This window comes from Delphinapterus leucas, chromosome 20 (genome assembly GCF_059928025.1).
Source record: "Delphinapterus leucas isolate spDelLeu-1000000601 "Yukka" chromosome 20, BTC_Dleu_Yukka2, whole genome shotgun sequence".
Lineage (NCBI taxonomy): Eukaryota > Metazoa > Chordata > Mammalia > Artiodactyla > Monodontidae > Delphinapterus > Delphinapterus leucas.
This window is the reverse complement of record NC_143148.1, coordinates 56,666,624-56,693,411: the sequence shown is the minus strand read 5'-3', so window position 1 is coordinate 56,693,411 and position 26,788 is coordinate 56,666,624. Positions and strand designations below refer to the sequence as shown.

General features: G+C 49.2%; 1 protein-coding gene across 1 annotated transcript in view; it reads left to right on the top strand.

The window, feature by feature from the left end:
- Positions 1–17,213, top strand: part of COTL1 (coactosin like F-actin binding protein 1) — a 43,708-nt gene extending 26,495 nt beyond the window's left edge. Inside the window, exons 3-4 of the mRNA XM_022583024.2 lie at positions 1,029–1,186; positions 15,973–17,213. Of these exons, the coding sequence (XP_022438732.1) occupies positions 1,029–1,186; positions 15,973–16,083 (269 nt within the window). The 3' untranslated portion in view covers positions 16,084–17,213. The remainder of the gene's footprint in view (positions 1–1,028; positions 1,187–15,972) is intronic.
- The last annotated feature ends 9,575 nt before the right edge of the window (positions 17,214–26,788 follow it).

Here is a 26,788-nt window from a genome sequence, read left to right as displayed (position 1 = left end):
AACTTAGCACAATGTCCTATGAAAGAGATTCTGAAGTGATGGTGACGAGATTACTGGTGTGGCAATGACACAGACTTAAATGTAGATCCCTCGGCCAGAATAGCCCCCAGAGTCATTTTAATAAAAACAAACATATACCATATAACAAGCATAACATACCCAGTGGAAAAATACTCAGAATTCTTTTTTTTTAATTAATTAATTTATTTTTATTAATTTATTTTTGGCTACACTGGGTCTTCGTTGCTGCCCGCGGGTTTTCTCTAATTGCGGCGAGCAGGGGCTACTCTTCGTTTTGGAGCACGAGCTCTAAGCGCGCAGGCTTCAGTAGTTGTGGCATGCGGGCTCAGTAGTTGTGGCTTGTGGGCTCTAGAGCGCAGGCTCAGTAGTTGTGGCGCACGGGCTTAGTTGCTCCACAGCATGTGGGATCTTCCCGGACCAGGGATCAAACCCGTGTTCCCTGCATTGGCAGGCAGATTCTTAACCACTGCGCCACCAGGGAAGCCCGAGAATTCTTTATTGGCCTAATTGTCTGGCCATAAGCTAGCCATGCCCAGTGGGCCCAGAGCTATATCCAAGACCAGAACAAGGGCCACCGTCTTTGTTTCCTCCTCTCCTCCCCACCCCAGCCCAGTTCCCATCTCTCCACCGTGTGGCTTTGCTGTTCTAAATAGGGCCTCAAAGATTTGGGATTAAAAAGAGTCGACGAACTTCTGTTCCCTAAATCAGATTCAGAATTTGAGCCTTGACTGTATGGGGGAGGGGAGGGTCGCAGGCATGGCAGCCAGAGAGGCCTGGCCTCCATCTGCCTGTGCAGCCTCGGGAGTGTCACATGGCCCTTCTGTGCCTCCACTTCCTGTCTGTGAAATGGGCATCCCAGCCTGTGGTGCTGTTGTCGAGATTGAGCGAGGGAATGTTGGCTCTTGCCATGTGGCTCTGGGTACCTTCGTGGCCCAGAGCTCCTGCTGGGGATGTGGATTTGGGGTGTTTTAACCGAGCACCGTGCCCTCCCTTTGCCATTGGTGCAGATGACGTCCGATTGTTTGCCTTCGTGCGCTTCACCACCGGGGACGCGATGAGCAAGAGATCCAAGTTCGCCCTCATCACGTGGATCGGCGAGAATGTCAGCGGGCTGCAGCGCGCCAAGACCGGCACGGACAAAACCCTGGTGAAGGAGGTGGTGCAGGTAACTGTCCTTGTATTCTTGTAGGGTCTCTGGGCGGGGAAGGGTGCTGGTCACATCCCACAAAGGGTCACCATCCAGCAGGGACACAAGGGGCTGGGCTGGGCTCCTTGGTCTGTGACTTTGAACGTGTCGTGCTACATTTCTGGACCGCTAGCACCACTGGTAAGATGTACCCCAAATTGCTTTCTGGGGTGGTAGCCGCATCTGTGATCCTGACCATCAAATACTAGAAACGTGGTGGCTGGTGTCTACCTCTGGCGGGGGGGGGGGGGGGGCGGGGGGGCAGGTGGCTCACGGAGAAGGGGTTGGAGGGATGACCAAAATAGCACCACTTACTGATTGGGTGATGGATGACTTCCAACTGTGGCCATGAGGACCCAATGGGAGAATTCACGAGTGCTCTCTGAATGGTGTCTAGCACACAGTAGGTGCTCAATAGCACTTGGTGAATGAATAAATGTCAACCTTATGGGCACCAGCAGGGGTTTTATGATGACTTTGATGGCCATAGAATGACAAAGGCTATATCAACAGTGGCAGAGATTCCTAGTCTGGGCAGCTGGGCGTTGGTCATGACTGACTTACTGCTGTGTCCCTATTAGACGGAGAGGAGGAGGAAAAGGTGGGTGTACCCTTGGTTTTGTCTCTGAGCTTCTAAACAGTTCTACCTGTAGAGCTCCCCATTTTCAAGTTTTTTTTTCCATTCTGGACATAACAAAAATTGACACTAAGTGATTCATCTGGGGCTGGGACACTGGGTCACGCTGAGAAAAATAAAATCCAAATTCCAGAAAGATAAACTGGGGAAGAGAGGTGAAGGGGAGATAGTTTTCTCCTTACCAAAGGATTCTCCATTTTGCAAAACAATTTCCTAAAACCCATGAAGGGGAGGTGGTATAGCTACCACCCACCACGGGTATGGGGCTTCTTTTTGACGTGACGAAAATATTCTAAAATCTGTGGTGATGGTTGCACATATCTGTGAATATACAAAAGGAAGCCGTTGCATTGTTAAAAAAACCAAAACACACACACAGAAATCGGCTGTGTGCAGTGTGGTGTCCTGGACTGGATCCCGGAACAGAAAAACTGATGAAATCGGAATGAAGCCTGGGGTTTAGTTTAGTAGTCATGTACCAGTGTTGGCTTCTTAGCTGTGACAGATGTAGCACCGTAACATAAGATGTTAACAATTGTCAAAATGACCGGTGGGGTACATGGGAACTCTCGGTATTGTCTCTTGCCACTTTTCTATAAATCCTCAACTATCCCCAAATAAAACTTTTATTTAAAAAATAATAATAGGAAAAAATTTTCCTATCATTCCATTTTTACAGTTTATTTTTCCATCTTCGCTACGAGTTCTGCGGGAGAGCTCACCTACCTCTTGGCATTGCTGCGGTCACAGCCTGTGAATCACGCCCTGATCAGTTTTTTCTTCTTTTTTTTTTTTTCTCTAACATAACATAATTACATAAATTATGTGGCCACAGAGTCTTTGTAATGAAGGTTTTTCTGGCGGCTGAGCGTCCCATTTCCACCGTGAGGTACTGAAAATCCCCCTGCTGTTGACCTCTTGAGTTGCTTCCACTTTTTTTTTTCTTTTTTTTGCGGTACGCGAGCCTCTCACTGCTGTGGCCTCTCCCGTTGCGGAGCACAGGCTCCGGACGTGCAGCTCAGCGGCCATGGCTCACGGGCCCAGCCGCTCCGCGGCACGTGGGATCTTCCCGGACCGGGGCACGAACCCGCGTCCCCTGCATCGGCAGGCGGGCTCTCAACCACTGCGCCACCAGGGAAGCCCAGTTGGGGGTTTTAATGGTTAACCAGCTTTCAAGGGTCTCCTTTATGGCAACAGAATGGAAAATGCAAAAGAATGCATGTCCAAGTCCGAAGGTCTCCTGCTGGACTCCGCCCTCCACACTTAGCCCTCTTGTTGGCCAGCCAGGAGAACAGGGCACACAGGGAGAGAAGATGGTTGCTGGCATGCGTCCAGTGGGGGCAGTCTTCTGAATCTTGCAATGCTCCTGTTTTCTTTCCATTTTTAAGATTGTGGTAAAATACAGTAACATGAAATGTTAGCCCTTTTGGTGTACGGTTCAGTGGCGTGAAGTACATTTGCAGTGTTGGGCGATCATCACCATCGTCCGAAAGTTCCAGAACGTTTTTTATCACCCCCAAAGGAAACCCTGAACCTATTAGCAGTCTGCAGAGTTCTTTATATACCTAGAACTCTTCTCAATTTGGCTCAGTGGGTTAAGAGGGTGATTTGGGGAAATATGATTCTTCGGTAACTTCATTTGGGAGTATTGGTTATAATTCATTTGTTTGCAAACTCAAATACATTGCAGCAAAAAGGGGAATTGCTTGGCTCTCTGAACTGGGAAGCGCAGGGGTTGCCAGCTTTAGGTGTGGCTGGATCCAGGGCTGAAGCAGTATCTTCCTTTCGTTTCTCTTTTCTCTTTCCCCTGGATTTGGCCTCAGGTGGCCTCTGTGCAGCGGGAGAAATGGTCCAGGCATGGTGGTTCTTCCCGGTCTTGATCCCAGGGGAAGAGAGAGCCCCCCTCCCTCAGTGTCAATCATTCCCTTAAAATGATCCAGTTGGCACATCCCGTGGACCAGGCAGGTGGGGTCCCATGATTGGCAGCTCCGATTGTTAAAAGAAAGGGATGCTGGTAGATGAAAAGCACAAACGTCCCCTCATGTGGCGGTGGGGGTGGGGGTGGGGAACGGACGACAGCGATGACGACTGTATCTTGAACTGCAGGTGCAATGTGATATTTTGACCATCACCTTTCGCATTTTTCACCTCTGCATTTAAAAAGGTTTATTACCCGAAGCTATTACAAGACCTCACATTTATACTACAGTTGCAAATACAGCCATTAATGTTACAAAGGGGTCGATATTACTGGCACAATGGTATTTTCTGACAGTCACCAAAATCATGCTGATCTGGTGTGTCAGTTGTCCTCTCTGCTTAATGGGGACTCGGAACAGATGTTCTCTAAGGGTCTCCAGATGGACCATTCTGAATTCCGTGTCTTGGGGATAGGATCACATCCCTAGATGCCTTTTACCACCGTTGCCATGTGAAGAATAAATAGGTTGAGTTTTAGTCTAAGATTACTCATAACCCTTGGTTTTTGTAATAATAAAACTAATATACCCACATCCTTATGCTTTGTATGAGATGTAGACAATGTAAATTAACGTAGAGACATTGAAATCAAGAGGAGTGGATCTTTACGCCACCTGCCTGCCTGTGGGCAAGTCTCTCTCCTTTCCTGGGCCTCAGTTTCCCCATTTAAAAATGAGTTGGATGACTTGACCTGCTGTGTCGTATCCTGTTTTGATTTATTCTGAAATTGTTTCATTTTTTATGGGGTAGTTTGTTTGCGACAGCGTATTACATTTAAATGAACCATACTTCACTTTGTCGGACAAAGAGAGTTTGTAGTGCAGTGGTCTGGGGTATAGCCGTTTGAGCCAGATGGGGTGAGTTCAGATTTCAGCCCGGCCATTTACTGTATGGCCTTGGGCAAGTTGCTCTCCTCTGGGCTTCACTCCCCTGATGGCTAAAACTGGGCTCGTATAGTGTCTACCTCTTGCGGTTGTTGTGAGGATTAAATGAGCAGCTATACGGAAAGCGCTTAGAACTATCTCTGGTAGAGGCCTGGAAGTGCGGCTCTTACGACTCCCAGCTGTCCTGTATAGACAGCACCACGATGCACAGCTTTCTAGGTTGTGGAGTGTTTCCCCGGGAGCCGATAGGTCCGCGTGCTGAGCCCGGGACACAAGACATGAATCTTATTGTTGAGCCATCCTGCCTGATGGTCTTGCAGATGGCTTGGATCAAAGTCACATCCATCAGTAACACAGGAAGGTCCTGACCCTCACCCACCCTTGCTGGTGCTGACTTCAAACAATCCAGACTCCTTCAGGTTCCAGCCTGGGGCCTGCACATAGGTGCATCAGCAAGGGGAGCCCTAACCTTAATCCTAACCTTAACCCTAACCCTAACCCTAACCCAGAGCAGTGATAGGATTTGCCCCGAACCCATGGCTAACAAGCAGCAGGCCCGGGGCTGGAGCCCAGAGGAGTTAAAAATCAGGAGGTTTGATTCTGGGTCTCTTTAGTCTGTGTTCAGAGCCGGGCTGAGATGCTGAGCTGCATCTGTGGCTGGTGGAAAACAAGACAAGACCAGCAAGGCCACGGGCAGTGATGGGTGCTGGGCTGGGCCATGGTGACAGCCGGACTCGAGCCCTGGGAATGTGCTGAGTTGACAGGGTGCGCGGCTGCGTCGTCACAGCCGTCATCTGCTGCACAGAAATGCACGGCTGGTGCCGGCAACACAACACCCGTCCCATTGTTCCGGTGCCTCTGTGGGATGACAGGGGCAATGCAGTCACCCCCCGTTAGAGACCTGCCCGCGCTGGGCCAGGCTGTCTTGCTTTAGAGCAGACTCGGTCGATGAAGCATTGTGCTGGCCTTGCGGAATCACTTTGTTCACGCGGTCCTTTTATCTGTTTTGTTTTTTTAACATCATACGAATGCCCACGGAGCCAAGTAACCAGAGGTAGATCTCAGCTTTCAGCACTGGGAAAAGAACGGCGGGGAGAAGTAGAGGTGGGAAGGATGGGCATGTCAGTGGGCACGGAATCATCAGTGTAGTGTATCCTGATGGCCTCTAAACCCCAGGATCAGGGCTGGCTTACATTCTGGAGCCCCTCCACCCCCAGAGCTAGGGCCAGATGTCCTAACTCTCCTCCAGGAGGGTCGTATTTGTGTACCAATGTGGTAGTAATATTAATAAGAGTTTTATTGTGCCGCTACCACATGCCTGGCACTTTCAAGGACTTTCCACACATTAAAATGATTTCTTCTTCACAACAAGGACAGTTCTGTCATTATCCCCACTTTATAGATGAGGAGACTGGGGCCCGGGGAAGTTGGGGAAGTTGCCCAATGTCCCCTGTGGTTGTAGACTGGCCCCTGGGGCCCTGATTCTGTCACTTCACCCCACTGCATGTTTCCCAAAGTCCTCTAGCACTCTGAGAAGGCTCTGAGAAGTTCTGCAGGAAACAAACCTCTTACATTTATTTTTTAAATTTACTGATCTGGTTCTCAAGCTCCTTGATGGTAGAACCTTTTTTTTTTTTTTAAACTGGAAACTGAACATCATTGCACAGTGTTTCTTTTTTTAAAAAACACTGCTGTGTCAAATGGTAGAGATCATGGGCTTAAGGGGAGTGAGACCCAAGTTGATATTCCAGCTCTAGCAACTTTTCATCCTAGGACTTCGGGCAAGTAACTTTATCTCTAGACTCTGTTCTCACTTAGGAAAAAGAGACTGTAAAGTTTCATAGAGCTGTTGGAAGGATTAAAGGAAAGTAAAGGATGTGAAAGGTTTCTCCTTTTAGTGACTGATGGACTCCTATTCATCCTTCAAAACCCTTATTCTTTAACCCATTGTCCTACCAGCCTCAATCAGAATTAATTGCTCCTTTATCTGTTTGTATGATACTATGACCCAAATTCCATGAATTATAATTAAGTGACCCTAGAAAGTAATCTCAAGGGCAGGGACCATGGCTGCTTAATTTGTATTTCTCAAACCTAGAAAAGTACTAAACAGGTGCTAAAAAGTGAAGAAACAGATCTGTTCACTTAGGCTGTAGTCTGTGTCTTATTCTTGGTGTATTCCTAGGACAGAGGCTAGTAAATGTTCAGTAACTGTTCTTTGGGCTGAATTAAATTGTGGAAGCCATTTACACTCAGGGAGGGATTTGGGGGTGGATTGGAATTTCCAAAGGCTCTGCTTTGTGTCAGTGAAAAGCAGAGGTGAGAGCTGGTTGGGCCAGCCGGGAGAACCCACACACTTCTGTGTCATGAGATTTACGGGGCTGCTGCTCCCCCTTGCAAAGCATTAGTTGCTGACCGGCCCTCGGGTGACCAGCTTTGGCGCTTCATCCATCTTTAAAGGTTTCAGCTGTTTGTTTTTACAGGGAGTTTTATGCTTCTTCAAGCCCTTGGTTTGTGGAAAGGCCCTTTATTCTTCTCAGAACCAGAAAGGGCCTTTTGTGCTGATGCGTTTCACCTGGGCCTGGGCTCAGGCAAGGGGGCTTTCCCATGCTTGTGTCCTTTATTTAACACAAATACAAAGCTCCCAAGCGGCCTGTGAATGGTGGAGCCAGGGATCATGTGTGGAGGGGCAGGTGCCATTATACACCCAATATACAGATGAGGAAACTGAGGCTGGGAGGGGTGAGTCCTCAAGCCAAGGTGAGTGTCAAGACAGAAGCCAGCTGGTGGGGCTCAGAGACCACTTTAGTGGTGGGAAGGGCAGTGGGGAACCTAGTTCTATGCTCCTGCTACCAGGAGGTTAAAAGCCCTTGGGAGAGGAAGACGCCCAAGCCCTGAGCCCAACATGTAAATGGCAGCCGCTTTCACAAGCCTGCTCTGCCAGGGCTGTGGCCGGGTGCCCATCACTGAACCCCAGATGGGTCCCAGACCTCGGCCAGCTGGCCTTGGCGTGGTGCCTGCCTGGTTGCCCCCCGCCAGCTGGCCTCCTGCTGTCCACACAGTGATTCCCAACACTGTCAACAGCAGACACTTTCCATGCTCTGGGGATGCCAGATTAGAGTGTGTGCAGGTCTTTACTGAAGGAGCCCAAACGCTGAGTCCAGACAGGTCTCCATGTGTGGCATGCACACCCCACGGTGCTTGTTGGGGCTGAAGGCTGCCTACACTCTCTACGTTTGTCTTTCAGATTTTCCCTCCCTCGTTCTCTTCCCTTGCATGGACCAACCCCACGTTCGTCCTTGTCATAGTTTGTCCCTCGACATCCTGCCTTTTGAAAGACCTTCCCAGAACAAGCTCCAGGCTCTCTGTTTTCTCCCCCTTGGTGGTTTATCCCAGGGTGGTGTGGGTTTGAACAATGGTTCGGACAAAATTAAGGACCTAAATGATGATCAGCCACACAGCGATTTCTGCTCATTCCCCTGGAGCCCTGGCCACGTGGTACGTGTTATTACAAACGTGATTAATCACAGCAGTGGTACAGCGTGTCCTTTCATGTAACATTTCATACATGTTTTCAGTTTTCATAATTTTAATGGCTGAATACTATTCTGTTAGTGAATGTGCGATTACATGTACGTGTGTGTGTGTGTGTGTGTGTGTGTGTGTGTTCACTCTCCTGGTAAAGACCTTGGCGGGAGTTAAACACGGGTTTCGGTCCCAGCCCCACCACTCGCCATATGTGCGACCCTTTGCCGGCTACTTTACTTCCTTGAGTTTCAGCATCCTCTGAAAATTGGGGATGATAATATCTAAACTCATGGAATTGTAAAAATTAAGTAAAATACTGTATGTCATAAGTGTCTGCTATGTATGAAGTGTTCAGTGTAAATACTACTTATTTACCCAACTTCTGTTGAAAAGTGGAAGCAGTCTGGTGTTTACTGACAATGAACATCTGTGAGTATGTGTGTTGTAATTTTTAAAAAATTCCGTTGAATTATTCCTTTGGGAAAAAGTCCCCAAAGTGGGTGTCACTGAGGAACAAGAAATGCTAAGCACAATTTCAACCAGGCAGAAATTGAAGCCCTAAACGTGGATTTAATATCGTTTGTGAAGTGATGGATAGCAGGGGCTATTTGGAGGTCTGGGTTAAGGATGTTGAGGTTAAGTCTGGACTCAGTGGGGAAAATGCCATGATTGATTTGTGATGTCTGCCATGGATACTGGAGAAGAGAGCAGAGTTTGTTTCCCACATTCTTACCATCCCTGGTCTAGATGGAGCCATAGTCAGAAATCAGGCGGAATGGAGTCAGGGCTTCTGTAACTGTCCGTGGTCAGGAAAGCAGGGGGTGTCAGAACCCTGGCAGTCACTCACATGCTAAAGAGGTGGGTGGCCCTGCGGGGGTCAGGATTCAAGGCATATGGATGGCTGCTCCTTTCTGGTTTGGACCCAAACCTACCCCAGCTTGCTATAAGACATCATGCTTTCCCCCATCCTTCTGTGTTGGGCAATTACCTTGTGTCCACTCGAAATGCCACCACGTTTCTCTCTCTTGTCCTTTGTCCTCTCCTTAGTGAAATAGGGTCGTGTCATTTCTGCCCCGTGGTGGTGACACAGGTGCCTGTGTTCCCGAATCTGTCAAACCCTGGACCATACCATTTTGATCTATTTGTTTTTCCCTTGTCTGTTGTGACTCATGCCAGTTACAAGAACCTGTTCTTTTTGAGTGAATTACACCTTGCTGGAAGGATTTTTAAAACCTTGATCTCTGAGGCGCTGTTGAATAGTTGTAGGAGGGAAGGTGTAGGGGACCCAGGAGGGGTTGGCAGGTTTGATACTGTGCGTTTTCATCAGGCCCATGTTCCTTGGAGGGTGCCTTTTCTCCTAGCAAGATGCAGGCTGCTGGGGACCAACTGCTTTTCTTCGGCAGACCAAGGTCTTTGGTTTATAATTAATCTTTGCCTACTTGGGGGAGAAGATACAATATTGTGGCCAGCATGTGTCTCATCCACCCCGTGTCCCATTTCACACATGTGGGAGGGGAGGTTCTATCCCCCGTTTTTTGGCAAGAGTTTACTAGCACGAGGCCTCCTTTTCGAAAGCCACGCTCTAATCCCAAAGTTGACAGTTCTGCTGTGCCAGTTTTCCCCGTTGCTCCTTGGATTCTTGTGTCCAAGGTGGAGCTTTGTCCCACATGCTCTGGAGGCTCAGGTGCAAATCCACAGATGGCTCGTGGGGAAAGGGCTGGCCGAACCTGCCTTCTAGAACCTATGAAAGAAGAAAGCCCTCTTCTTTCACAGAGGTGGAAACTAGGGCCCAGAGCCATTGATGGCTTCCTTTGGGGCATTTTAGGGCCCCCTGGTTCTCTTTCTCTGCTCTTAGACTCTCAGAGGGACTTGTAAGTACCAGATTTTGACTTCCCATGGCCTAGGAGAGTGTCTGGCGTATAATAGGTGTTCAGTAAACACGTGTTTATTGGAAGAACGAACTGCATTAGCTCTCCTTGTCTTTGGATACAACGAAGGTCACCTTTCCTCCCCGGCCCTGCCTTGTAGAAATGTGCATTGCTGGCATCACAAACTTAACTGTCAAAGACTCCCACTCATTTTTTCTTCCCAGACCTTCCCAGCACCCATATTCTCTGCATAGGGTAGCAACCCACCATGGTCCTAATGTTCTAGGTAGAAGACCAGACACACTTCTACCCCAACAGGCTTCTTCTCTGTCCTCCTGTGGCTAATCCCACGCACAGCTTTTGGACGAGCAGCTGGATTTGCCGTCTTCTCTCTGCAAGGGCCCGGAGAGCCAATGTCACCACCTTGCTTATTCCGAGGAATTCTCCAGACTTCCCTTCACTAAAAAGTAAACAGTGGGGATGGAGAAATCGGTGTGGGTGAGAGAAGAGGAACTAGCCACTCCCTGTGCTCTGAGTGTTTCAGAAAACTTCTTTATAGCTCAGACTCCTCTAACAATCTTGAGAACAAAGGTAACTCGGGGTCATTTAGAGTATTACCTGGTCATTCTGGAGCACGTCTACTTCACACTCACCTGGTCATCACAACCAGCCCTGGGATGTAGGTCCTCTTACTGTCCCTGCTTGTGGATGAGGAGAATGAAGCTCAGGGCAGGTAAGTTTCTGGGGAGGGTCAGGCTGCCGGAGCTGCGTATGGACAGCTGTCCCTATTTGTATTTGGCACAAACTACTCCTAGCACGTTTTAGGACTGAAGCTGGGCTTTAAACCCAGGCAATTGGGAACCATTTAAAAATGAAGTGATTTAAAACCAAGGATAGGAAAATACTTATACACTTTTAAAACCAGCCTTGCAAATACATTCTTGACTATGTACAGAGCTCCAATTCCTAACCCCAGTCCTTCCCTAGAATTGCCCTCCTTGGAAGCACACCAATGTCCATCTTATGTCTTTTTTGAAGTACGAACTTAAATGCACTTGAGGAAAGTCACAGGGACAGAATGTGTCCTGAACTTGATTGGTGTGTTTCCAAACCATCTTGGAGTCCTTTTTAGCTGGATGAGGCCTCTTCCTTTGAAAAGTCCTGCACTGGCAGAAAAGGGAGAGACCCTGTCTGGAGGCTCTCAGCCAGGGACACCGAGTTCCCAGACATGAAGATCTTTCTAGAAGCACAGGTGACAGTGCCCCCAGACTAGCATACTTCGCTTTGAAGTCTCTGGCATGTGGCTTTGGTAGCCTTGAGGGTATGACGCATGCTTACGTGGGAGGGACAGGCAGGCTGAACAGCCTACCGGGGAGCATGCGGAGGAGTGAGGACCTGCCCCCAGGGCCCCGAGGGGAGGCTTCTGTGTGCCCTGGGCTGAATTGTTTCCCCTCTCTGGGTCTCCTTCTTCTTCTCTATCAAATAAGGGGGTGAATGTCAGGGTTTCAAAGGCTCTTTCAGCTCAATGTCCCCTGCCCCCCCCCCACCTGTTTTTGTTAACCAAGGTATAATGTACATAGAGGAAAACGCACTAATCTTAGATGTACAGCTTGACAAATTTTTTTTTTTTTTTTCTTTTTGCGGTACACAGGCCTCTCACTGCTGTGGCCTCTCCCGTTGCGGAGCACAGGCTCCAGACGCGCAGGCTCAGCGGCCATGGCTCACGGGCCCAGCCACTCCGCGGCATGTGGGATCTTCCCGGACCGGGGCGCGAACCCATGTCCCCTGCATCGGCAGGCGGACTCCCAACCACTGCGCCACCAGGGAAGCCCCCAGCTTGATAAATTTTTGAATTTAAAAAATTTGAATTTTTGTACGTACCCATGAAACTACTACCCAGATCAAGTCGGAACATTTCGCACTCTCCCTGTGCCGTCCCCAAAGGCTCCCACTCCCCCACTCAGATCGGCTCTAATATTTTATGGTTAATGATTCTCCTTGACTGAGCACATTATTCTCTCAGGTTCTTTCCTGTTCTATCTAGACCTGGGCTGCCACCAGCCACGTGTGGCTGCAGAGGACGTGAAGTCTGGCTTGTCATACTGCTATGTGCCATGCCTATGAGCAAAATACACACTGGCTTTCCAAGATTTAATATGGAGCACAAAATGTAGACATTTCACTGATGGTTTTATATATTGATTACCTGTTACAATGGCAATATTTTGGGTATAGAGTTAGATCAAATACTATTACAATGAATGTCACCTGTTACTTTTTTTCAATGTGGCTACTAGAAAATTTAAAATTCCCTACGTATTAGCATTGCTCTGGTCCCTGCCGGTGTCCTTTCTAGAGAAAGGACTTGCCCCCCCACCTATCTTGCAGCCCTCGTGTGGCCTGCCTCTGCCCCAACAGGTGTTGCCTGGAGGATGCCAGGGACAGTGGCTGAGAGCAGAGGTGTGAGCGTGGCGGGGAGGTGGCCCTGCTTTGTGCAGATGTGTCCTTTGTGGTTTTCAGTGCGGGCAAGTCCTTGCAGGCCCCTCAGGTCCCAGGCGTTGCTCCCACATCAAAGTCTGGCTGTGCACAGAGCTGTTTTCGCTCTGTTTCTGCCTCTTTTGGAAAACTCACACTTAAGCCCACTCCACAGAGGTGGTGGCATCTCCCTTGCCACGTCGAAGGCCTGCTCTGTGAGAACCCTGGCAGGAACAGAGGTGGAGGAGTGTACAGTCATTTTGAGTTGGGTTGAGGCTGACTCAGACCTTTGCGGGACTTTTTGCAGAGTCCACACCCTGAGGGGAAGCATCGGCTCCCCTTTGAAGCCTCTGACCCCCCAGCATCCTGTGGTGGGGGAGGCCTACCAGGCCTGCTAGGACCACATCCACGTGGCCGGCCACCTCCTGCCTGCCCTCTGGCGGGCAGGGGCTGGTTCCTATAGTGGGGATGGGTGAGGTTGCTTTTCTCTGTACTTTTGTTTGAAAGAATCATTTTTTGGCAAATCTTTTGGTTTTAAATGTCTCAGATTCTCAGGTATATAGGGTTTGGGGCTGCTTTTTTTGCAGTTTGAGACATAGCTATTTTCTTAAGGTAATTTTGTTCATTTACATTTATTGTTATGTCTCACTGGGTTCTGCTATCCTGGTTTGCTCCTGCTGGCTATGATTCGATTTCCCATATACCTGTGGGTTGAAGGTGAATTGTGCTCTATGTGCACTGTCATTGTGGATTTCTGAGATCTTATCAAACTTCTTTTAATCTAAGTTGTCTAATGGCTAACAGACACAAGCGTGAGTGTTCTTGTTTCTCTAGATTGCCGTATATAGCTACCACAGGGCAGAGGAACTTTGGACTTCCTTCTATAGGCGTCTTGAGCTGTGGGCTTCCTCCTTCTGGTCTGCTCTTCGCCCCTCCCCCTGCCGCTGGGGCTCAGGTTGAGAAACACGTTACTTCTGGGTTCCCCTTTCTGGCTCTGCCATTCTGCTTGTGTTCAGTGGTGTGCTGATGACTTACACAGATGCTTAGCAGCAGAGCATGGCAGGCTGGGAGTAGAAAGGGTTGAAAGGATGTTTGGTCATCAGGGCTAGTTACACAATCTCTCCAAGCCCAGCCTGCGGATCTTATCTTTAAAAAAAAAAAGCTAATATACTGAGGGAGGATTAAGTGAGAAAATGTGTGAGCCTGCACCTGGTACATAATAGTTACCTGATAAATATTAACCTCCCATTTCCTCCTTCCTGTTAGTATTCTTGGTGGTTTGGCATGGCGAACGTTTCGTCTTAATACTGTAAATCTTGATCTTGGGAGTGCTCCTGGTTTAGTCATTCTCCTTTTTTTCCTTTCTCTTGTTTTTTAAAAAATTGAGGTGAAATTCACATAACATAAAATTAACCACCATTTAAAAATACACAACTCAGTGGCATTTAGTACCTCACAGATGCTGTGCAGACACCACCTCTGTCTAACTCCAAAATACTTTCATCACTCCTAAAGGGGATGGTGACACTTTTAAGAAGTCCAGCTTTAGAGTCGGCTGTACCTACTAGCCGTGTGACTCTGGGCAGGCGTCATAATCTCCGGCCTCTGTTTTCTCATCTTCACAATGGAAATAATATTGATCATTTTACAGGATTTTTTTTAAAAGAAACAGCTTTATTGAGGTGTAATTTACATACCACAGAATTAACTCATCCTAAGTCTACAATTCAATGATTTTTTTAAAGTGAATTTACAGAGTTGGGCAGCTATCACCACAATCCAATTTCAGTGCATTTCCATTATTTTCTGTTGCAATCTCTAGCTCCTAGAAACCATGAATCTACTTTCTGTCTCTCTGGATTTGCCTTTTCTGGACATTTCATATAAATGGAATCATACAATATGTGGTCTTTCGTGTCCGGTTTCTCTCACTGAGCATAATGGTTTTGAGGTTCATCCTTGTAACCTGTGTCAGTACCTCATTCCTTTTTATGACTGAATAATATTCCATTGTATGGATAGACCATGTTTTGTTTACCCATTCATGTCTCGATGGGCATTTGGGTTGCTTCTACTTTTTGGTTGTTATGAATAATGTTGCCATGAACGTTTGTGTTTACAAGTGTTTGTGTGGACATATGCTTTCATTTCTCTTGGGTACATATCTAGGAATACCGTACTAAAGGTTTTAAGAATTAAGTTTGCTAATGTGTGGCAGTGTCCGGTACCCATAGGTGCTTTGTAAATAGGGGTAATTATTTACATTATTTCCTTGTGGACTCTTTTTTAATGGGGATGATTTCTGACCTTCAGACTTGTTATTCATATTTTGGTAAATTTCTCTGTATTTTTACCTGTCACCATCCTGAAATTTTCCTTGTTTATGGAAGTCTTATGATGCATGTATTAAAACAACTCTTGATTCTTCATGGTTCAGGGTTATCAGATAAGCCAGATCACCTGTGTCACTCATTCATGCCACGGGCATTTATAAGAGCCTCACGTGTGCCGGGCCTGTGGGGTTTTATGGTTGAAATGTGTACCCTAAGAGGGCACAGTGACTGCCTCCATTTGCTCATCATTGTAGCCCCATCACACGGCATGGTTTTTCTTGAATGTATGGAAACAAACTCCCTGCCTTCAAGTAACTGAGTGTGGCCGAAGAGCCCAGTACATCCTTTAGTGCATTCAGTGTCTGGGCTGATCACTCAGGCCTGGGACCAGAGGCCCTGCATCACTATGACAGGGGAGCTTGAAGCTACCTTGTACCAGCTGGTGACATCCAGTCATGTATCTCTTCCCAGCCCCACGTACTGGTCCCCTGTTGATAGCTTGTAATCAGATATCATGTGAATATTTACACCATGGAAACGCGTAAAAGCTACAAATCACTGCGCCACCACCCCTCTTTTGAGAGAGCCTGGTATTAAACATTTACCAGCCGACCTGCCTACTTTTCCAATCTCCTCTTCTATTATTCTCCTGAGAAGGTGGGTTTTCACAGATGAGGAAACTGAGGCACAGAAAGTTGAAAGAACTTGCCCAAGGCCACACAGCCGGAGAACGACAGAGCCAGAATCCGAACCCAGACCTGACCTTGGCCCATCCCCTTGGTCTTGGAACTGCACAGTATCTCGATTTTACCCATTTCCTGATCTCTGGTCACGTTATTTTTGGGTTTGTTTTTTCTTCCCCTGCCAAACCATTCTGCCGCCAGATTTTCATTTTGATCACTTCTTAGCGTTTTAGGTGCCAAGACTTCCTGGTGTGTTGCCTGAGCCATGCTCAGATCCCGTCCCCTCTTTTTTTTATATATTTTTATTTTTATTTATTTATTTTTTTCCCGTCCCCTCCGTTTTAACGGGAACTCTGTGTTCTATTTTGTTCCGGCAGAATTTCGCCAAAGAGTTTGTGATCAGCGACCGGAGGGAGCTGGAGGACGATTTCATCAGGAACGAGCTCAAGAAGGCGGGTGGAGCCAACTACGACGCCCAGACGGAGTAGCCCCCGCACCCCGCCCCTTGCCAAAGTCATCTGCCTGCTCCCCGGGCGAGGGGCCCACGGCCTCAGCTACCAGCCCGCCAGGGAGAGGAGACGCCATGAGAGGCAGCGCCCAGCACCCCGTCCGAAACCCAGCTCCCCTCCCCGCTTCCCTTGTGCACCTGCCACGTCCTAGCCCACGAAGCTCATGGAACATCTTTCTTTGCTCTTTTTTTCTTTCTTTCCCCCCTCTTTCTTGTTCTAAAGAAAAATCATGTTGATGCCGAGGGCACACACATCATCAGATCGGAGGTGCCTCCCCTGGTGACCCTCTCCTGGTATTTCACTGACGGCACAAGTAGCCTGCCCGGCCTCACCCACCAACCTCGTGTTGCTTGTGGCGCCCGGGCCATGGCTGCTATCCTGGTTTTCCTCGGCGCCTGCCTGCTTCCCGCTGAGGAGGCAGCTGTGCCCTCGACGGCGGCCTCCACAAGCACACACATGTCCCGCTGGCCAGGCTCACACGCCCCGAGAGTCGTTCCAGAGTCCCCACCCCCCCCATCTCAAGTTGCCTAAGCTCCAGACTCCATCAGAGATGTGCAGGGCTGACTCAGACCGAAAGAGAAGAGAGAAATTTTGCCTTAAAAGTTGCCTGGCTTTGCCACCGGTCTGAAGTGGCCCCGTTCCCACCCTCTTGATCAAAATCTCATGATGGTGTGGAGTGGGGACAAAGGTCTAAGTCCACATTCAACAGGAGGAGTCTTTCAGGGTTCACTTCCCAGGCTCCCCAAGTGGTGAGGGCATTAGGGAGAGAGGCCCGGGGTGCGGGATGGGAATTGAGGTCCAGTCGGTCCTCTGCCCGACGGCAAGGACGGCGGGGGACAGAGCATGTACAACAGGAGCCCCGCCCTCTCGGGACCAGAAAGTAGGTGGTTTTAATCCTTGGTGGCACCACACCGGCAAAAGGGTTTTCTTTTTTTTCAGAGAAAGATGAGATTGGCTTGGTTCTTCGTGAGCACGTTTGGTAGCATTCTTTTTCTCTTTTCCTTGTTCATTTCGTTGGGGGAAGTCTGTGCTGTGTTGGGGTCGTGAAGAACATCTGCACTCAAAACGGTTTACAGAAATAAATGGGTTTTTTGTTTTTCAAAAAACAAGGCTGTCTGATTGGTCTTATAAAGCTTCTCACTTTACTGGAAAAACAAAGGCTGTTGTCGTATTCAGATGGAATCGGCGTTCTCGGAGCTATTAGGGGCTGGGAGCTATTAGGGGCTGGCGTATTCTCATTCCGTAGCTTGTTTAAACTTTAGCAATAACCGTCGAAATAGGTGCTGTTTGGGACTTCCCTGGCGGTCCAGTGGTTAAGACTCCGAGCTCCCAATGCAGGGGGCAAGGTTCGATCGCTGGTCGGGGAATTAAGATCCCACAAGCCTCACAGTGTGGCAAAAAAAAAAAAAAAGAAGAAGAAAGAAAGAAAGAAAAAAAGATAGAAATAGGTGCTGTTGGCATCCCCATTTTATGGAAACTGAGGCTCAGAGAGTCTCAGTGATTCACCTGAGGCCACCCAGCTGGAAGGTGGCAGAGCTGGGATTCGAACCTGGGTCTCCCAGTGGCCCTGGTGCTGTAGCTCGTGAGGGGAGTGGAGAGGCCCTGGGTTGGGGATAGAGAGGAGATGGCAGGATTGTGATGTGTCTTGTGTGGTCAGAAGCCTCCTCTCTGTGTGTTCAGGAAAAGCTGGGAGAAAGCGTCCTCCTCAGCTGGGCTGTGACTTCTTTTATGAGGTTGTCCTAGAGCTTCAGAACGGGATTTCCAGCATGCTAGCCCCAGTGGGAGTGCAGAATGAGGCCAGAGGAGTTTCAGATGCACAACCGGCTTTGGAGGAGCTGGCAGTGGGGAGGGGAGGGTGCGGGGAGAGGGCAGAAACCAAAATCAGAGCAGGAAGGAATCCTGCAAGATGTGGGCAAGATTGGAGGTCGCCCAAGGCCCATCCCCAGCCATGCCCCTCTGCTCACGGCTGTGTGGCTTTGGGCAAGTTGGCTAACCTCCCTGGGCCTCAGTTCTCTCATCCGTGAAATCCTTAAGGAGCAGTGAGGATTTTGAGGGTATCCAGCAGGGCTCAGTCCTCATCCCATCCGGCCTGCCGCTAGGTCTTGATAGCTCGGGGTGCCCCAGTTTTTCCCTAAACCTAGAGCAGAGAGAGTCAAAGTAGGTCTCTGGCTTCCTGGCCTACGGGCTTTTAGCTCTGGTCAGAGAACTTGGGATAATTACACATGTAGATAAACCCCTTTGGGAAGAAAAGCCAGGTTCTGTGAGAGTAAATCACAAAGGGACTGGGCCTGGTTGGGGGCCAGGGAGGGCTTCCCTGAGGAGGTGACACCTGAGGACTGAAGGAGAGGAGGGAAGCAGGCAAAAGCTCCGTGGGGATGTTTGCCCAGGGGAAGAGCAAAGAGGGTGGAGCTGGGTTTGTGTGTCAAGGAGCTTGGTTTTAATTGAAAGCTGAAGTTCCGGCCTTCAGCTGGGATTTCAGAGGGTGCCTGATGGGATCTCGAGGTCTTCAGGGGCAGAGAGACTTTGCCTTTATCTCATTATCCCCTGTAAGTAGCATCCAGCAGGTGTCTGGTCACGTTGCCTGGAGCTGCCTCCACCTGCTCCCGACACTGCCCAGGGCCTGGACGCCCCGGATTGACCTCCATCAGGGCCTGGCAGAGGTTGGGGTGGAGCTCTGGGTACTCAAGCCTCCTTGCTCACAGATGCTCTGAATTACTTGACGCATTGGGCATTCAGCAGCCCTTCCAGGTTATCCCAAACTGAAGGGTGTAAGACCACCACCATGTTTTGCCCTTGATTTTGTAGGACCAGAATTTAGGAAGGGCTCAGCTGGGCGATTCTTACTAGCAGGGCCTCTCCTTGGGCTGCGGTCAGATTGACTGGGCTGGACGTGGCCGGTAGCTGATGCTGGGCTGTGGATCAGAGCGCTCAGCTGGTGCTGCCAGCGTGCTGATTGACGTATAGTAGATTTACAATGTTGTGTTAATTTCTGCTGTACAGCAAAGTGATTCGGTCATACGTATACATACATTCTTTTCCATCTTCTTTTCCCTTGTGGTCTATCACAGGATATTGAATATAGTCCCCTGTGCTCTACAGTAGGACCTTGTTGTGTGTCCATTCTCTATATAATAGTTTGCATCTGCTAGCCCCAAACTCCCACTCCATCCCTACCCCCCCACCCCCTCCCCCTCCCCCTTGACAACCACCGGTCTGCTCTGTCTGTGTGAGTCTGTTTCTGTTTCATAGATAAGTTCATTTGTGTCATATGTTAGATTCCACCGATAAGTGATATCATATAATATTTGTCTTTCTTTGTCTGACTTACTTCACTTAGTATGATAATCTCTAGGTCCATCCACGTTGCTGCAAATGGCATTATTTCATGCTTTTCATGGCTGAGGAGTATTCCATTGTACATATGGACCACATCTTCTTTAAGGGCTGTGGGCTTACACGGTGGCCGGCCTCCCCCAGAATGAGCATCCCAGAAGACCAGGACGAGGCTGCATGGCCTTTTCTGACCAGCTCTCCAGAGTTACATGGCAGCATTTCCCCTGGACTCTCCTGGGGGAAGCTGTCATGAGCCCCTCCACATTCAAGGGGAGGGGACACTGACCCCGCCTCTCAGTAGGAGGAGTGCCAAGACCTGTGACCTTTTTAAAGCACCACGCCTGGGGACTTTCCTGGTGGTCCAGTGGTTAAGATTCTGCTCTTCCACTGCAGGGGGCCTGGGATGGATCCCTAGTCAGGGAACTAAGATCCCGCATGCCCTGCGGCCAAAAATAATAATAATAAAAAAATATATATATATATAAAATCAAGTACCACACCTGTGACCAGGCACTGTTTGGGACATGGGGTGCCCCAGGCTCAGGGGCTTGCACAGGGGTCGGTGTGGGGCAGAGGAGAGCTACATGGAAACCAGTCAATAACTGCAGGGGCGGGGCCGGGGTGGAGGGGCTGATTGATCCCCCGGGGGAGGCCCAGCCTCCCCATGTACGTTTACTCTCCGGGGGGCCATCTGAGGCTGGGAAGGGGGGCTCAGCCCCAGCTGCTGTCCTGGTGAGGGTGGGTTGTCCTCACCTCCCTGCTACTTTCTGTTCCCCGCATCTTAGTGACTCACAGAAGAGAGGTGAAAACGAGAACCTAAAAAGGTCGGCTGTGAGGAGGTGACTCGTTAACAGACCGGAGGCAGCTCTGCACTCAGGTTGAGTCAGGTCGGAGGTGGCCGGCCAGGTGGGCTGCACCTCAGTTTCCTTCTCCTAATGGCTTTTCTTGCCCGTCAGAAAAGCTCTTCCTGAAATTAGCAGAGAATTTTGCTCCCCACCTGCAGCTCCATCCCGGCCCTAGGCTAACCACCCCCCACTCCCAGGAGCACCTCACTGCCCTGTGATCAAGTTTAAACTTCCCAATGGGATGGCGGGGGGCAGGGGCCTTGTTTGTCTCTCTGCTCAGGACTCTGTCCACTTCCTCCTTGGACCCCCGATCCGGCATCCTTCCTTCCTTCACTTTCCTGAAGGCTACGTTCCCTCCCTCTAGAGAGAGACTGGTTTCTGCTCTGACCTGCTTCTTCAAGAAGGTTCCCCCACGCCCTGTGTTGTCGGTTGGATGGTGGTCCCCCAAAGATACACCTGTGCCCCGGAACCTGTGCCTGGATCTTATTTGGAACTAGGGTCGTTGTAGATGTAATTAGTTAAGGATCTTCAGGTGAGACCATCCTGGATTTAGGGTGGGCCTTGAATCCAATGACAGGTGTCCCTTATAAGAGAAAGCAGAGGGGAGCTTGAGACAGACATAGGGGAGGAGGCTGTTTGAAGACAGAGGCAGAGACTGGAGCAAGGCGGCCACAAGCCAAGGGCGCTCGGAGCCCCCAGGAGCCGGAAGAGGCAGGAGGGACCCCCTGACCCCGCAGAGCTTCTAACATCTGGAGGGAGCCCGGGTCTGCCAACACCTTGATTTCAGACTTCCGGCCTCCAGAACGGTGAGAGGATAAATTTCTACTGTTTTAAGCCCTCAGTTGTGGTCCTTCTTTACAGGAGAGTCAGGAAACTTCCCTCTTTTATTTACTAACTGTGAACCTCTCAAGGGCAGGGACCATGTCTCCAGGGCCTTACGCGTAGTAGGTGCTCAGTAAACAATCCATGAGTGGGGCTCCCCTGGAGCAGGTGTGGCCTGAACTGGGAGCACGTGGGGCACTGCACCCCTCTCCGAGCTCCACACAGAACCCAAACCTGCCTAGATCGGGGTCAGACTTGGTCGGTGATAAACCAGGCCGAGGCTCCAAGGGCTTCCCGGCTTCCTTCCCCCGGGAGCTGGCTCTGCCCGAGGGCCGGTACGTACGTCACGTACCTGTCTACCTGTCCACTTGTCTCATGCACCTGTCCGGCTTCTCCACCTCTGGGGGCTCAAAGCTATTATCCTGATTGCTTCTCCCTTATCATTGTCTCTGGAAGATCCTTAAGATACCTTTAGGGAGGTTGCTGCAGAGGCTGGAGTGTGCCCCAGGGCTGGGGTGACTGGGGTACCTTGGTTTCCTCTGGGTGGGGCAGGAGGGGACAGATTGGCCCAGAGGCCACGAGCCACGCCATTGAGTCTGGGGCTCTGGGGAGGACTCGGCCTGTGGAGACTTGCAGGTACTCTCGGGATCCACCCTGTTCTGTCTGCCTGTGCCTGGGATCTGGAGCGGGGAGCCCATCACCATCCCTGGTTTGGGGGAGCTGCCCTGCAGCTGGGGAATAAGGGAGAAAAGAAGCCCCTTTGAACTGAGGGCCAACAGACTGCCACGGGTTATTTCTGGTAAAGCCAAGAGAAGTAGCGCAGACATCAACATGCCCTGGCCACATCCCCAGCAGGGCTGTGTCTGATGTCACTAGCAAGGAGGACATGCAGAGCCGTGGATGGTGTGCACGGGCAAGACAAACTAGTTCTTCTGATAAGTCCCAAAGCATAAAGGTGGCTGTAAAAATGTTGTAAAGGGCAACTTGCAAAACGATGAGGGTAGAGAGGATGGTAACACCAGAGCTAAATTTTCAGACAAAATAACACGACCTATTGGTTGTGCGTATATACGCACGAGCAAAAATACATCAAATGCCCTGAGGGGTGAGTCGTGGGGAGGGAGGGCAGGAGGGAAAGGGAGGGTCAGAGTGAGACTCCAGCTGTGTCTGCTTGGTTCATTTATTTGTAACAGAGCTGAAGGAAATCTATAAAATGGAAGCATCTGTGTCATGGGCAGGTGGGAATTTGTCAAATGATTTTCTGTTTTCCTGTCTGTTTGGGTTATGGAAGTTTCAAGAATTTTTAAAAACAAAAGAATTTGCGTAGCGTACCCAGCAACGGCAGGGAGGAATGACGGAGGGTTCACCTAGACAGGTGACTTTGTTTGAACTAGAACGGATGGAGGAGGCCGGGGAAGCAAAGGGAACAGCGGTGAGTGTTCTCACAGAGGCCCCGCCCAGAACGGACAGCCCGGCTGCTGCCCAACAGCGTGAGTTTGTTTTTTTTTTTAATTGAAGTGTAGTTGGTTTACAGTGTTGTGTTAGTTTCTGCTGTACAGCAAAGTGACTCAGTTGTACATATATACATTGATACATTCTTTTTCATCTTCTTTTCCATGATGGTTTCTCACGGGATATTGAATATAGTTCCCTGTGCTCTACAGTGGGACCTTGTTGTTTATCCATTGTCTATATAATAGTTTGCATCTGCTAACGCCAAACTCCCAATCATCCCTCCCTGATCCTTCTCCCTCTTGGCAACCACAAGTCTGTTCTGAGTGTCTGTGAGTGTTTCTGTTTCATAGATAAGTTCATTGGTGTCATTTTAGATTCCACATATAAGTGATATCATATACTTGTCTTTCTGAGTGACTTAGTATGATAATCTCTAGGTGCATCCATGTTGCCGCAAATGGCATGATTTTCTTTTTTATGGCTGAGTAATATTCCACTGGATATATGTACCGTATCTTTACTTATTTACCTGTGGATAGACATTTAAGTTGTTTCCATGTCTTGGCTACTGTGAACAGCGCTGCTATGAACATAGGGGTGCATGACTCTTTTTGAATTATAGTTTTGTCTGGGTATATGCCCAGGAGTGGGATTGCTGGATCTTATGGTAATTCTACTTTGTTTTCTGAGGAACCTCCATACTGTTCTCCATAGTGGCTGCACCAAGTTAAATTCCCACCAACGGTGTGGGAGGGTTCCCTTTTCTCCACACCCTCTCCAGCATTTATTTGTAGACTTTTTGATGATGGCCATTCTGACCGGTGTGAGGTGGTACCTCGTTGTAGTGCTGATTTGCATTTCTCTGATAATTAGTTATGTTGAGCATCTTTTCATGTGCCCCAACAGCACATGTTTTGAGTTAAAGATTCAAACTCCAACAGAAGTGCGGCTGGTTGCTGTTAAGAACCAATTGTTAGTCTGAAGGATCGCGAGGAAGAAAGTCCCCAGATGCTCCCAGAGCCCTCCTCCAGGCTGCCTCCCTCAAGACCCGGGGCCCCCACTGCCCAGGCCCCCACGTCCTGTATCCCGGCACCCCGTCTCGTCAGCCTCGGCAGAAGCCTTCCACCGGGTGCTTGCTGCTTCTGGCTCTTCCTCCAGGGTCACACCTGGAGGGCAGGGGTATGGCTTATGCATCTGTCCAGTTCCTGGCACAGTGCCTGGCATACAGTAGGAACCCACTCAATACTCAGTAAATGGATACCATCTAAATGAGCTGGCACTACAAAGAGGTGCCCGTGCTTCTCAAAGCATGTCCCCAGGCACCCACAGCAAAATCACCTGGCATATTCGCTAAGACGCAGATTCCTGGGCCCCAACCCAGACCCAGTGAGTCACTGTCTTTGGGGACCATCCCAGAATCTGCATTTTTTAGCAAGTTTACCGAGTGATTCTTAGCTACCCTGAGAAGAAGGTCTTTTCAGGGGGTAGAGCCTAGGAACGCATTTTCCCGCTGGTTCTTGGTGTTTGTGGTCCAGGCACTGCATTAACGTCACCTGGGAACGGGTGAAGGGCGGACTCTTCCAGCCCAGTCCCTGGCCTATTGAATCACAGACTCTGGGGGCGGGCTGGGGGGTTGTGCATTTAAACACGCCCTCAGGCCGATGCTGGTGCATGTTTGAGTTTGGGTACCCCTGTTTCTGACCACAGCCCTACTTTCCACCCTTTTGCTACGTTTTTCATTGTATAAGTATTACTTGCCATCATAAAAGTATTTACAAAGCAGAGATAAAGAAGATAAAGATAGGGAATTCCCTGGTGGTCCAGTGGTTGGGACTCCGTGCCTCCAGTGCAGGAGGTGCAGGTTCGATCCCTGGTCGGGGAACTAAGATCCCACGTGATGCAAGGCACGGCCAAAAAAAACAAAAAAAAAAGATATAAAAATGATCTGATACTCTACCTCTCAGAAAGAAGTCTTGTCCCAATTGGGGGTATATCTTTCCAGATTTTCTAAAGCAGCATATACATTTTTATTTTCAAAAATGGAGATTGTACTCTGTTCATGTTTTTGTAACTTGCTGTTTCTACTCATCAATATGTGGTGAACACTCTTTCAGGTCGGTGAATACTACTATAGTCATCACTTTTTATGACTTATACTGGATAGTTGCACAGTCATTAATTTAGCCCTACCGCTATGACTGGATGTTTAGAGAGTCGCACTTGGCAAGCTGGATAAGCCAGATTTGGCTCTTTGATGTGATGGGATTGCACATATATAGCTGCACAGTTTGCCCCGAACTTACATGAGACTAGTGACTCCAGAGCTGTGCAGTGTATGACCTGCACAGCAGTACTCAGTAGCCCCACCTCAAATCTTGAATTGGCTGCCACTGTTTAAAAATGGAAAGATTTCACATAAAAACCCAGCTCTCAACTTCTGACAAATCCAAAGATCTAATAACACTGGGATTACATTCCAGCAGAGCGAGGAGAGCCTGGGACTGAGGCAGCTGCTCTTACAGATGCGGGTGTGTGTGCACTCTCCAGGGCCCTGCAGTCTTCACCTCTCTGGTTAAACCCCTGGCCATCCTTTTACACGAACTCCTTTATGTCAGCAGTCTGATCCTACAAGCGTTTGAATTTGCCACTCCTGGATGACACTTTTAAATATTTATTGAATGAATGAATGAATCACTTTTCAAAGCCACAATAGCCTAGAGACAGAAGATGCTTCTGTTATTTCAGTTAAATAACCCAGATGGGGAGTTGCTATAGCAACTCAGAGACCGAATTGTAGATTGCTTCAGGGATGATCACAGCATCCTCCAAGAAGCAGTATCCCTCCCTCCCCCAGACCCCGACCCGGTGGGAGTTACTTCCAGCATGGCTATAGATACAGTGGCTGTTTAATGGGGAGAAGTAGGTGTGCTTTTAGAAGAGAATGTTAGCTTTGAAAGGAGCAGAGGTACCATTTAGTCCTGTAGATTCCAGCTCCTCCCCCACAAAGGATTCCTTTCATTATTTACCTCCCCATGCATCCCATATTTTAGAACAGTTGTCTTCCAAACAAACTGCATTTAGGAAGCACAGACTTGTTTTCTTATTTAAAAAGAAAATCAAAGATGAATTGTGGTAGCCGACGTCATATTGTGGTTAAGAAAACGGGTTCTAATCCTGACTCTGCCATTCACTTGCTGTGTGACCTTGGGCAAGTTATAAAACCCCTCTGAGCCTCAGTATCGTTAGCTTTTTTTGTGTGTGTGTGGTACACGGGCCTCTCACTGTTGTGGCCTCTTCCGTTGAGGAGCACAGGCTCCGGACGCGCAGGCTCAGCGGCCATGGCTCACGGGCCCAGCCGCTCCGCGGCATGTGGGATCTTCCCGGACCGGGGCACGAACCCGTGTCCTCTGCATCGGCAGGCGGACTCTCAACCACTGCGCCACCAGGGAAGCCCTCGTTACCTTTTTAATAATAACAACAGTCCCCATCTTATAAGGTTGTGGCAAAATATGTGATACGAGGTAAGGCACGGAACACTCAGCACAGTGCTTGGCTAATAATGACAACCACTCAATACAGAATGGCCATAAAAATTTTGATATCAACAGTAATCACGGGGGCCATCCAAGGCTTTCCTTGCCACCTTGTGAGTGTGTTGTTGGGCCTTGGAGTTGGACTCTGCCCTATCTCCCAGGCCCCCGTCAGGGTCCTTGAGCTCGTGTCACGTATTGTGTCTCTTAGGTAATGACCCTGGTTACTCAATGTTCATTCTAACTTGTTTGAAAAGTTAAAAACCAATTCCCCAAATTCTCTTGGAGCTCAGGTTCTGGGTATGAGTTTGGTTGTGCCAATCAAATGCATTCACAGGAGATTTGGAAGGTGGGAAGGAGATGAAGCTGTGTCTCTGTGGTCTATTTTTTTCTTGGCCATCAAGGTCGTGGGGATGCTGGTGTCCAGTCTTCAGCTTTGGGGGCGTCTAGAGGCAGGTGCAGGGCAGCAGTGGGGGCTCTCACCCCTGGACTGCAGCTCTGAAGATGTGTTCCTCACTCAGCAGTCCCCTTGGCAGCTTTCTGATTCTCAGTCCTCCTGATTGTGGCAGCTCCCCCGGTGGGTCAGTTCTGCAGCGTCTGGAGGTCATTACCGCAGCTGGGCCTGGGGCGGCTCTTCCAGCCAGCTCTCAGTTTCGTAAGCGCCTAGTGCTTTGTACTAAACTGTTTTCTGCTGGAAGT